Source organism: Monoraphidium neglectum (assembly GCF_000611645.1).
Source record: "Monoraphidium neglectum strain SAG 48.87 unplaced genomic scaffold scaffold00702, whole genome shotgun sequence".
In the NCBI taxonomy this organism is placed as follows: domain Eukaryota; kingdom Viridiplantae; phylum Chlorophyta; class Chlorophyceae; order Sphaeropleales; family Selenastraceae; genus Monoraphidium; species Monoraphidium neglectum.
The window spans coordinates 1-12,065 of NW_014012926.1; the positions used below are offsets into that span (position 1 = coordinate 1).

Consider the following 12,065-nt stretch of genomic DNA (forward strand, 5'->3'; position numbering starts at 1 on the left):
CCCATCCACCCTCACACATCCACGCCCCCCCCCCACACAACCATGCCCCACAAGCAAGTGCGTGTGCGCACCTGTCCTCGAGCTCTGGCCTGTGGTACAGCTCCGGCGCCAGGGGCCAGAAGTGCTCCACAAAGTCCGGGAACGGCCGCTTGCTGGGGAACCCCGCGCACGAGATGCGCACCGCCTCCAGCACGCCGCCGCAGCGCAGCTGGTGCAGCGCGTTGGCGTTCTCGAAGCTGCGAACAGGGATCACGACGCGAAAACCCAAAGGTGAGGGGAGGGGCATATGTCAGTCACTCGACGCCTGGGCATGTACTTGTCCGCAAGCCTGCGTTAGACCGCGGGCGTTTCACCGTCCGCTGCGCAGGGACAGAGGGCACAGCGCAGCCCCGTGCGGGGGCTCACAGCGCGGGCTTGTTGCCGCTGTTGGGCTTGATGCAGCGGATGTAGTGCGGCTCCATGCGGCCCAGCTGCGCCATGAGCTCCCCCAGCTGGCGCTTGAACTGGGAGCCCACGCTGTTGAACTTGAACGCTGCGAAACGCTTGTTGGGGCCGCCGGCAGAGTTGCCCTCCGACAGGGATTCCTGCAGGTTGGCGAGCGTGAGTGTGCTGTTGTGTGTGAGGCATGGCTTGACGGTCCTGCCCTCCACTACCAGCCATGGAAGTCGCTTATTGAGCATCAGTCCCAACACCACCTTGGTAGAACTTCACTCTCTCAATCTCGCGCGCATACACACACACACACACACACAAACACACGCATACACACACACACAAAGACGCACTCACCCAAAACGCACGCGCGCATGCACACACGTGCGCGCCCCCATACAAACCTGCTCCGCAGGGAAGAGCTCCTGCACGAACGGCTTGGAGCTGGCCTGCAGCAGCGTCTGGTGCTCCGCCACCACAAAGTCCTTGTTCTTGTCCAGGAAGTTGTCCGACTGGTACACCACGGGGCCTGGCCAGGGTGCGCCATGAAGCGGTGGATTGGGGTGATGGTGTGAGTGCGCAAGCCACAGGGGATGATCAGATCGATGTTTCCTTGTCTTGCCACAGAGCCAAGGAGGCTCATCACCGTGCGAGGTGCAGTGGCCCCGAATCCCTCAGCCCTTGCCCTGTCGCACGCAGGTCCCGTTGATCGCAGCCCCCGCACCCGCGTAGTGCTCGATGGTGAACGCGGTCTGGGTGAGCTTGGGGCGCTTAAAGCGCGCGCTGCCCTGGCAGACGCCGCTGGCGTAGAGCTTCTCGGCCAGGTCCTTGTTGGTCGAGGTGGGGAACCTGGTTTGAATAGGAAGGTTGAGCCAAAGTCGGAGCTAAGGCGCAAACATCAACATGAACAAGAGCCGATTTCATCCTATCATGAGCCAGCAAGGCATCCACTAGGCCACACTGCTGCAGCGTCGTCGGTCGGCCACCCTGCTGCCATCGCAAGCCGAACGATGCAAGGTCGGTCCTGGATTATCACAACCCTTGTGTAAAGTGCGGCCCCTCAAACCTGCACTGCTCGTCCAGCAGGTCCAGGATGCCCATCTTGCCCTCAATCAGGTCCAGCACGTCCTGGTTGTCCACAAACTCAATGTAGGACCAGTCAATCTTCTCGCGCTCATACTCAGCCTGGGGAGGGCGGGCGGGACGCCGGGCGTGTACTGCTTTCAGGAGTGCTTTGCCATAATGAGGGCTGGCGCAGGGCATCTGCTCTTGGCTTTGGCTTGGCCAGTGCTCATCAATCAGTCCAGCCCACGAGCGGTGCAGGTCGTCCGACCACAGCCTTTTGCCGGAACGCAGCAGCCCCTAAAACCAGCCCCACCTGCTCCTGCTTGAACACGTGGTGGTTGAAGTGCTGCTGCAGCTTCTCATTGGCCAGGTTGATGCAGAACTGCTCCAGGTCGTTGTACTCAAAAGATTCAAAGCCGTAGATGTCCAGCACACCCACGCTGGCCGCACAGTTCTGCGTTGAGGCAGTGGATTGTAGAGGTCGGAAGTCAGACAGGCCGAGGCCAGGATGCACGGGCAGCTTACGAGGATGCAACCGTCAAGGGGGGGAGCAAACAGGCAGGGGTGGTGGCACGGACAGAGATGGGCTCTAGCGGATGGGCTAGAGCGCCTTGAACTCGTCCCTGGCGCCGGCGGCTGCTGAGTGGGCCCTTGGGGCCAGGCAGGGGCGCCATACCTTGTCCTCTCCAATGGCGTTGTTGATGGCAGTGACCAAGAAGTCGAACATCTTGGAATAGATGACCTGGCATGTTTCACGCGGCAGAAGGACAGACAGGGGAAGATTGGATCAGGTGCAGATGACAGGCATGGGCTATGACAGTCCATCGCAGACAGTTCAAGCCAACTCAAAGCTGCCACCAGCCCCTAACATTCAACATGCATCAACGTGGAAAACCTATGCAGCGCCTGCAGCGCAGTCAAGCCCCCCTTACGGCTGCGGCGCACCTTGGCGAGGGAGTCCCGGTTCTCAGTGGCGGCCCGCACGTTGAGCGGGCTGATAATCGGGCCCTCAGGCGTCTGGCGCGTGCGCGTCGTCAGCGCGTGCGCCAGGCCGTCTCGAGACACGCCAAGCAGGTCGGCTGCGGGCAGCGGAAGGGCGGACGGCAGGGGCCGCAGGCAGCAACCGTGAGCGGCCTGCCGCTTGGGGTCAAATTAACCACCATTGTCGCTCCTTGGCCCGTCTACCATGCCCCAGCAATGCGCAAGATACCTGAGGCCCTCCGTCAGCCGCTTGCGGCCACCCAGGGGCGCGTTTCCTCTCCGCGCCCTCGGCCCACCACCCCATCTCTCCCTCTGCGCTTCATTGCCTCACCCGCCGCCGCCAGCGCCTCCTCCGCGGCGCCGCCGGGCTTCACCATGCTGCTGTCGGCGTCCCTGCCCTCCGCAAACGCCACGTTGCCCAGGTGCAGCACCGCTGCGGTGCAGGCCAGGATCGCCTCCCGCTGGTCCGCGGGTATGCCGACCTTCGCCATGGCCGTCACGGTGCGCTGCGGGGTCGCCGAAAGCCAAAGTACATAAAAGGGTGCATGTGAGCCTCTAATGTCAAGTGGCTATGTGGCGAGGCCCGAATTGTGGTCTCTGCAGGGCACGTCGTGGCTGCGCCACTGCGCCGCCACATCAGCAAAATGTCCCGGCCCCCAGCAAGCCAGGCGGCGCCGCACAACACCAAACCGGAACGGCGGCACCAGCCGTACCTGAGGCCGTCCGCAGCGTGTGAACTACGCACCTCGTACTCCTCGGCATTGCTGTCCCCAGGGATCTCGAAGCAGGTGCTCTGGTTGAGGTAGTGGTACTGCGCTGCCGGCTTCAGCCGCCACCGCCGCCGCTCCTCAGGGCTCGCGCCATCGCACAGCTGCGCAGAAGCAGGTCAAGAAGGACACCGGCAAGGAGGGCAGACACGGCGTCACCACCCCGGTCCAATCTGACATACGCCCCTGGCCGGGCTCGGATCCACTCGACGAAATCCCGCTAGCGCCACAGTGTGGCGAACTTTAGTTGCAGGTCGCGGCTGATCGGTCGCAGCTGACCGTGACGGGGGCCAATAGACAGCAGGTGCACAACGTATGACGGTGCATCCGGGGCCCCCTCCAGCACCGACTCGTCTCAGGGCCCTGCGAGAGCGCGCCCGCCGCCCCCCCCCCCACCTGGTAAAATATGTGGTAGGAGCGCTCCGGGTTGTTGACCGCCACCACGCGCGACCGCTCCAGCAGGTAGGTGCGGATGGCCGCGCCAGTGATGGCGCCTGCCTTGTTGAAGTTGATCTCCACGTACTTGCCAAACCTTGCGGGGGGTGGAGGCGTGCGGGCGGGCACGCGTCAATGCCTTGGGTGCTGTGACGACCCTGACTTGTGGCCATCCCAATCCTTATCCTTTTTAGCTGCAAGCCCCCCGGGGCGCGCCGTGGCGTCCCCTCTTGGCACCGCAGCGCCAAACTCTGGCTGCGGCGGCCGCCGAGCCGTTGCGGGAAAACACATAACAGCAGCACACAACGCCCTTCGTCCCAAGTTCTTTCTTCTCATGCTTGCGACCTATGCTGCAGTGCAAACCCCGGCCGCTGCACCTGGAGGAGTTGTTGTTGCGCACGGTCTTGGCGTTACCAAAGGCCTCCAGCAGCGGGTTGCTCTCCAGCACCTGCTCCTCCACGCTCCTGCGCGGCGCAGATGGTCAAGACCGTGCAGCGCGTGCGCCGCCGCATGTTCAAGGCTGCTTCCCAGCGCTCGACCGCCGCTGCTTTTGCCATCTCCCGACCACCTCATCTGCTCCATTTGCTGCACTTTCGCAACCAGCAGCGGCAGCGCATATATTTGCCCTCAGGTCTGCGCGGCTTCTTTGCTCCCTCCGCCCCTGCGCCCCTCAACCCCTGCCCCCCCCGCCACCTGGTCCGCTGCCCACACCTGCTGCCGCCGCCGCTGCTGCCGCGCCGCCCGTGGGCCTCCATGTACCCCCCCATGTACGCCAGGTACTTCATGATGAGCTTGCTGGTCTCGGTCTTGCCGGCGCCCGACTCCCCCGACACCAGGATCGCCTGGCCGCTGCCCTCCTTGCGCATCTGCTTGTACGCCGCGTCCGCAATGGCGTACACGTGCGGTGACAGGTCCCCCAGGTCGGCGCCGCTGCGATGTTATGGTTTCAAGTTGAGGCGGTGCATCTCAGGCGGACGCAGCAGGGCGGAGGACCCCGTTCGGGTGCTTGCGGCTGCCGTCCGCGCCCGCAGCATGGTGCCGTAGACCACAAACATGCAAGCAGCGAGCGAGCACGGCATGCGCGCGTCGGCCGCCGCGGCCGCCCACCGGTACTGGTCCATCATGTGCGTGCCGTAGAGGTGCGGCAGGGGCGCGAACGGGTTGACCGCGATCAGGATGCTGCCCGTGTAGGTGTAGATCTCGTCAAACTGGAACCGCTGCCGCAGGTTCCACAGCACCCCAGGCTCGTGGAGGTACGACAGCGCCGTCATGTCCTTGAAGCGTGCATTGCAATGGTTTGAGGCATGGGTTGGCACGCATGGCAGAGTGCGGGAAGGAAGCACGGCTAGGGGTGGGGGCCCAGTCACTCAGGTGAGCTGGGCGGCAGGTAATGTGGTTGGCTCCGGGCAGCGTCCGTTCAAGGTGATGCGGCCGGCGCGCCGCTGCTCAATAGTGTTTCAAAACCTCCAAGTTACCACCTAACTACCCGGGCTTGCATGCGCTTCAGCAGGGGCAGCCAAGGGCGGCTGCCTCTGCGCAACGTAGCGCAGCGGCCAGTCCAATCCCGGGCCCCATGGCGCAGCGCCTCACCTCCACGCCCCTCGTGTCGTTGTTCTGGAGCGGAGCATCCTCTTGGCCGACCTTTCGCTGCTCGTTGCTTCCGTCCAGCGACACGATGAGCTGGTCCCCATCCAGCTTGATCACCTCCCCCTTCACCCAAGAGTCGCCATCCTTCGTCTTTATCCATACTTTGCTGCCCACTGTGTGTATCACCGCGCTGGGCTGCCGCGGCGCGGTCATGCTGGGCGACTTCCCAAGCTATGCTAATGCCCGCGGGCTCTGGGATGGCCCTTCGCGACCAGCAGCTCCCTCTGTGACCAATAAGTCCCACAGACGATTGGTGCGGGCTAGGAAACCCAGCCGCTGGGAGAAGCGTGTCAGGTAGCAAGCCGCTGGGCGTTGAAGAGAGGGCAGGTGCTCATGGCACTCTGCCAAACAGCTGAAATGCACTAGTATGATCTGATCGAGGCCCAATGGCCGCCGGGATTTTGCACAACCGCAGCTGGATCGGCCGGTGCTTGCAAGCAGTGCGGGGGGATGAGACTTTCCGCACTGCTTTCCCCGTGGCCTGTACATGAAGTGCACAGCTTCAATTGCTTTCATTCCTCATAATTGACACCCGGTTATCCTGATCGGATCTGCTCTCATCAATCTCGTCTCAGCCGTCCGCGCGCGGGGTTCCGTTAGCTTGCCATGCATGCACATAGAACGTCATGTAGGCCGCAGCCTATGTGCAGTACCACCGGCAGTGGCGTCGGGGCGGGTGTGCAGCTCAGCGCTAGGCGCATTTCAGCAGCAATGCGCCTGCAGCACCATCATCCGCGACCAGCACCGCACGCAGTGGCTGTCGATGCCGCCACCCAGGGCAACAGCAGCAGCAGCCTGGACCTGCGGCCACCCGTCATGATCAACAGCTGTACTGGTCGGGTGCGCCGTCCTCACGCGCGCCCCCGCGCATGGATGCTCCCCACTCCACCCCCTTCGCTCGTGCAGCGCCCGACTCCCGCCGCCGCCACCTTTGTCGCCTGCTACAAACTTAGTCGCCTTCCGCCGCCGCCCGCAGATGGGCCACTCCGCTGCGGAGGCGGTCGTGCGCGCGGGCCTGCAGCTCGTCCCCTTCACACTCACCGGCTTCTCGGCCGGCGTGGCGGTGTCGAATATCGGCATCAGCGGCATCCCTGTCGAGCTGGTCGGCAAGGAGCGGCGGCAGGAGGCCATGGATGTGGTGAAGGATCGGTACCCCGGCCTGGTAGTGGTTGACTACACCATGCCAAACTGCGTCAACGGTGGGCTCCTGTACATGCGCACGCAGATGGCTCGCCGCGGGAGCTCGCGTCCAGCCGTGGCCGGTTAGCGGCCGGCAGGGACGCGCCGTGCAGGTGCACGACACGGGGAAGGTGACAGCGGTGGTCTGGATCTGGGTAATTGCAGAGAAGCCGATTAGATTAGGCAAGGGGGCGGCGACCTGATGCTGGCGGAAGCCGAAACGCGTCGCGTGGTGCCGCCATCCCCTTGCAGACAACGCGGAGTTCTACGCGCGCAACGGCGTGCCGTTTGTCATGGGCACCACCGGCGGGGACAGGGCCAAGGTGGCGGCGGCGGCCGAGGCGGCCGGCGTGTATGCGGTCGTGGCGCCCCAGATGGGCAAGCAGGTGCGCAGGGCGCCTCCTCGGCAGAGCATGCTGGCCTGCGGTGCCGCGGCACACGTCTCAGCTGCGGTGCTGCTGCACCTCTCGCGGCGCCCCTGCCGCGCCGCAGCGCCCCTGCCGCCAGAGCCCTCCTTCCCCTGCCTCCGCCCGCTGGCGCCCTCGGCCCCCTCCGGCTGCCCCTCGAGCGACCTGCTTGTTTTCCACCACCCTCAACTTCCAGGTGGTCGCCTTCCAGGCGATGATGGAGGTCATGGCGCAGCAGTACCCTGGCGTGTTCACCGGCTACAGCCTCACCGTCACTGAGAGCCACCAGCGTAACAAGGCCGACGTCAGCGGCACGGCCAAGGCGGTGGTCGCGTCGCTGCGGCAGATGGGGGTCGAGGGCTTCAAGGACGTGAGCGGCTGGGGGCGGGGGACAGGAGGGCGGGCTCGGGTGGCGCCAGGGGCGGGCGCCACTGCTAATGCCAGGGCTTGCATGTTTAGGGGATTGTGCGGCGGCATATGGGCCTCTCAACTGGCGGCCTAGCGCCCACAAATTGATAGGTTTGCCTATCCTTTGTTGCCCTTCTTGCATTGGATGGAGTCGCCTCTGTCATGGACGATCCTCAATGTTGCCATTCCCCCATCTCCCACGCATGCCCGTGACACCAGTCTGACATCCGCAAGATACGCGACCGCGAGGGGCAGCTGCAGATGGGCGTCCCTGAGGACCATCTAGGGGGCCACGCATTCCACACGTACACTCTCACATCGCCAGATGGGTCTGTGCAGGTGGGCTTGCGTGCGGAGTATGAAGGGGGGGGGACCAGCAGACCCTGGGTGCGCGCAGCGTGCGCGCATCTTACGCCGTGAACTGTGCATCAACCCCTTTGATACGCTTGCCAATCAGCCTCATCCCCGCAAACTCTCATCAACTCCCCTAATTCAGTTCAAGTTTAAGCACAATGTGGTGGAGCGGTCCATTTACGCGGAGGGCACTGTGGATGCCGTGCTGTTTCTGGCCAAGAAGAGGGCGGAGGCTGCAAAAGAGAAGGTGTACAACATGGTGAGGCGTCTGCGGGTGCATCTACAGCCCAGGTGCTCAATGCTTGCGCCCACGGGCAGGCCCCAAGGTGCCTAGCGCCCCTGAGCGACCAGCTGTCAGACCGGCAGAAGATCAGATGTTTTGCGATGGGCCTATTGCTCCCCCTCACTGACTCTGCCGCAATGCTTGGTCTTCCATTATGACCCCGTTTCTATTGCAGGTGGATGTGTTGCTGGAGGGCTCCCTGAGATGAGATGAGCCGATCAACAGACACCTGGCGAAGCGCCATGCTAGGCACATGGGTAGTCATGGCAGGCAGCAACCAAAGGGCGCGAAACGGAGGTGGCTTCTGTAAGTGCATGAGCAGCTGGGCGCAATCTTTTCGTTAGCGAGTCCCGCATGTTGTTCCACATTTTGATCTACAGAGCGGGTCCCGTTGTGGGTGCGTCTCATAGTGCAGCTGCACGATGCATTTCTAGCCTGAATGGCAAACCATGTTTGATTTTGTGACACGGCTGCGTTTCTTTTGTACACTGGTGCAGTCGTTGTGTCTATTCTACACCATTTGAAATGTATCCCCTCTGGTCGTACCCAGCATGGAGCCCACACACCAAGTGCTAGCTTGCTGTGCTGCTGGCAAGCAGACCCAGTGCTTGTAACCTGCGACTGCGCATGACTTAAGACAGCTGACGGCACGGCTCAAGACAGCTGCTGAGCTTGTTTAGGACGGCGCTCTTTCCAGCAAGGCGGCACAAGGTGCAAAAGCTCGGGGTGATGGCCGGCAAGGATGCAGCAGCACTTGTCATCCGCCACAGCTCAGTCGGTCCGCGCAGATCAAAAGCAACGCCCAGCTGCGCCAGCCGCTGGGCGCTGGCGCTTTCTGCGTGAGGATGCACAGCTACAGAACAGGAGGCCGTGCAGGCTCCAAACCCTGCTGCCTGCCGAGCTTGCGACGCGAGTGACTTGGAAATTAAAATGGTGGTGTGATCGGGACATCACCAGGTGAACTTCGTTGGGCAGGCCCCTGATCGCGGCTTCATGAAGCTGGCGTCCACTGCAAACTCATACATACAGGAAGTACGCATACGTCATGCGTTGTCCAGGAAGCTGATGAAGCAGCGGTCAGCGTGCAGGACGCTGTATTGCAACTTAAATAGCACCGCACAAGCAGTCTTGCCCTTTTTCGGCATTTCACCCGCTGGGTCGTGAGGGAGTCAACAAGGGCGGCGCGGCACGAGTCACTTGGTCAATATATCAGCACTCCCATTCCGGCAGATCCCCACTCACAACCAGTTGCTGGTTGCACCATGCCTCGCAGCATCATCATCCTTGCTGGACCCAGTGATGCGCACGTGGTGCTGATGTTTGGTACACCCACAGCACATATATGTAGGACTCGGAGCCCCTGCTCCAACACGCACACAAAACTCACTGCGTCTCCAATCGATGCTTGCACAAGCCCCCCACAGGGGTGCATCCGTGCTACTCACTGCTCTGAAATTTGCATAGCATGTGCCACATAAATACGGATTGCTTGAATGTAGAAGCGAGCTGATTAATTTTGGCAAACAACTTTCAAACATCTAGCCATTTCAATCTCCCATCCTAAGCCTCCGTTCCACACCCCACTCTTCGGGTGTCTGGTGCAACCGTACAGCTGCTGCCGGCTGTCAATCGATCAAAAGACAATGCACCTTTGAGTTATGCCAGCGTTCGCATTGCCTGACAAAGGCTTGAAACCACGATGTAAGACTTGCATACCGCTCACATGTTCAAAAGGTGATTGGACATCCTTGGAAATTCTTGTGGGTCGCACCATTTGTGCCAGCAAGTCCATTACAGTAGGGATGAATAACCATGACGATGTATCCGCTGTGCCGAGGCGAAGGTACACATCACTACTTTGAAGACACCCCGTGCAACAAACAGGAAATGCCACTGTGCCTGGGTCAAATCATAACCTGAATGCAGGTGTCAAACAAAAGTAAACCACCAGCTGTCGTAGAAAGCCCGGATGGTGGAGAACTGAAATACTGGGTCACTTCCGCCATACAATCTGATTAACAAAGTTGGTACATCTTGCAGCCTCGATCCCCCGTCTCACACCAACGAGGAAATGTTATGCTCCACTGCGAAAAGTTACATTATTGTGCAAGCGCACAGCCTGTCCACCCCCCTGTGCATCGCCAGCCTGACGCGCCCGAAAGTGTTGTAGCGGGCAGCTGCTCCGGGATGCGCCGCGTGGTGGGCGCGCAGCTCAGCCTTGCGCACGGCTGCAGGGTGAGTTGCAAGGATGGGAGGGCGGAGATGGTGGTGAAGTGGGCGCCGGCCTTTTGAACTGCTAACTACCGTAAGTACCACACCCGTTCGTCACACCAGCCAACCCATGCCACACCAGCCAATGCCAGCTCTCGGAAACAGGATCCGCAAACCACCCACAGCGCGCAACTCATGCCTCTCACAGCGGCTCACCGTTCGTGCCCCGCTGCATCTTGTTCCCCAGGCCGAAGCCACGCGGGACGACCTCGTTCACATCCACGTCGTCGGGCACATCACCATTTGACGTGCCGGGGTAGCCTGGCGGCGGCGGAGGCGCCTGGCGCATGGGCGCCGCTGCAGCGGCATCGGGCGAGTAGCTCACACTCTGAAGCGCACCGTCGGCGCCAGGTGTGCTGGTCGCTGGGTATGCTATGGCCGACGGCACGGCAGGGTACTGCTCCTGCTGCGTACGAGCGTCCATTACTGCAGCGCAGGAGTAAGGGCAATACGAGAAGGATGGCAGCTCTCGGAAACAGGATCTGATTTTTGCGGCAACGGTGAAAACGCTCTGATGTGGTAGACCACGAGTGAATATTCAACATATGGTGGAATGGCAAGAATTTCAATGCGTCATGCATGCGTGAAGCGCTGGGTGGCTGAGTGGCAGGGCCCCACGACAAGGCAGCAGCTGCGACACCGGCGGCCTCAACAGACGGGCAACAGCAGCTACGATGTGCATGCGGCCCAGGGACGGTGCAATGTTGAAACCATCGACATAATTTTGGGCCGGCTTAGTCGAAGAACAGGTCTCCCACACGTACCGGTACACAGGCAGGCAACCACATGGGCGTCACAAGCAGAGTGCGACAGGAGCCCGCGCGCGTCGCCCCTGTCGAGATTTTGTGTTCATTCTGCAAGAAGCAATTGATTGCTTTAGCTGTCATGGCATGGCGCATGTGACACTAGTCAGTTGTGTATGGTCAGGTGTCTTGCATGCATGTTTCGTTGTTAGCGGGTGGTGGCAGTGGGCGCATGTGGGCATCCAATACGTGGGCTGTGACATCTGGCGCCTGCAGCGCTGCACGTGGTGTTGCCCTGAAGGCTTGCAATTACGGGCGGTGGTGTCACTACATGACAGCGCTGCCTGCATGAATTGAGTTTGTAGCGTCGCATGCTTGGGGTGCGCGTGGTTGCAGTGATTGGCGAAACATGTGCAGCTAGGCTTGATTTGCCTGCACATTGCCCACAGCACATTGATGGGGGTCTATCCACCCTGTGTCTCGCCCACAACATGGGTACCGTGATGCTGTTGATCATTGTAATGATCAACAGCATCACGGTACCCATGTTGTGGGCGAGACGCATGAGCATCCAAATGTACTTGGATGTTGATGCTTTGATGAGTGAGGGTTTGGCACACGTGGGTTTTGGCATGTGTTGGTTGAATTTTGGCATGGACTGCCTGCGTCAACACAGCCGATCACTAAGCAAATGAGTTGCAAGGCACATGCGTCGAAGGTGGAAGCAGAGTCATAAGGCTGCAGGGGGCAATCAAAAGGAGGCAAGTCACGAGGCAAGTGACCATGCATGTGACCCCCACTGATGACCACACCGTTTCCAAAGGCGGTTGTCCTACATGCATACGTGCACATGAGGTGATTGTGTGTGCAAACGTCTCGACGATGCGGCATGTAGCGGACCGCACGGCAGATCTTGATGCTGTTGTAAATTAGACATGTGTAACGGGAACTTGATCACGGCAATGAAAACAGGCTGTTTGTGGCACCGGTGATCATACGCTGGCAACTCGGCCACGTGGCGGCAAGCGCGTCGCAACGCGCTCCATCGCCGATCGCGCTCTACGTGCCCCCGGCAGCCCAATAGGCGGGCATT

The 12,065-nt window shown here is 61.1% G+C and overlaps 3 protein-coding genes across 3 annotated transcripts; 1 reads left to right on the top strand and 2 right to left on the bottom strand.

Annotated features, from left to right (window-relative positions):
- Positions 1–401: 401 nt before the first annotated feature.
- Positions 402–4,951, bottom strand: MNEG_4889 (Myosin-Vb; the record flags this gene model as incomplete). The annotated part of the gene is made up of 13 exons (XM_014046632.1): positions 402–584; positions 837–961; positions 1,157–1,281; positions 1,499–1,617; positions 1,811–1,951; positions 2,174–2,239; positions 2,443–2,576; positions 2,810–2,984; positions 3,224–3,349; positions 3,642–3,777; positions 4,058–4,144; positions 4,392–4,610; positions 4,788–4,951. The coding sequence occupies 13 exons, from the start codon at positions 4,949–4,951 to the stop codon at positions 402–404; spliced, it is 1,800 nt and encodes a 599-aa protein (XP_013902086.1).
- A 1,087-nt stretch (positions 4,952–6,038) lies between these two features.
- Positions 6,039–8,166, top strand: MNEG_4890 (hypothetical protein; the record flags this gene model as incomplete). The annotated part of the gene is made up of 7 exons (XM_014046633.1): positions 6,039–6,167; positions 6,304–6,526; positions 6,759–6,892; positions 7,110–7,283; positions 7,541–7,660; positions 7,818–7,934; positions 8,134–8,166. 7 exons carry the CDS (start codon positions 6,039–6,041, stop codon positions 8,164–8,166), a joined length of 930 nt encoding a protein of 309 aa, XP_013902087.1.
- Positions 8,167–10,371: 2,205 nt separating this feature from the next.
- On the bottom strand, positions 10,372–10,653 carry MNEG_4891 (hypothetical protein; the record flags this gene model as incomplete). The annotated part of the gene is made up of 1 exon (XM_014046634.1): positions 10,372–10,653. One exon carries the CDS (start codon positions 10,651–10,653, stop codon positions 10,372–10,374), a length of 282 nt encoding a protein of 93 aa, XP_013902088.1.
- Between the last annotated feature and the right edge of the window lie 1,412 nt (positions 10,654–12,065).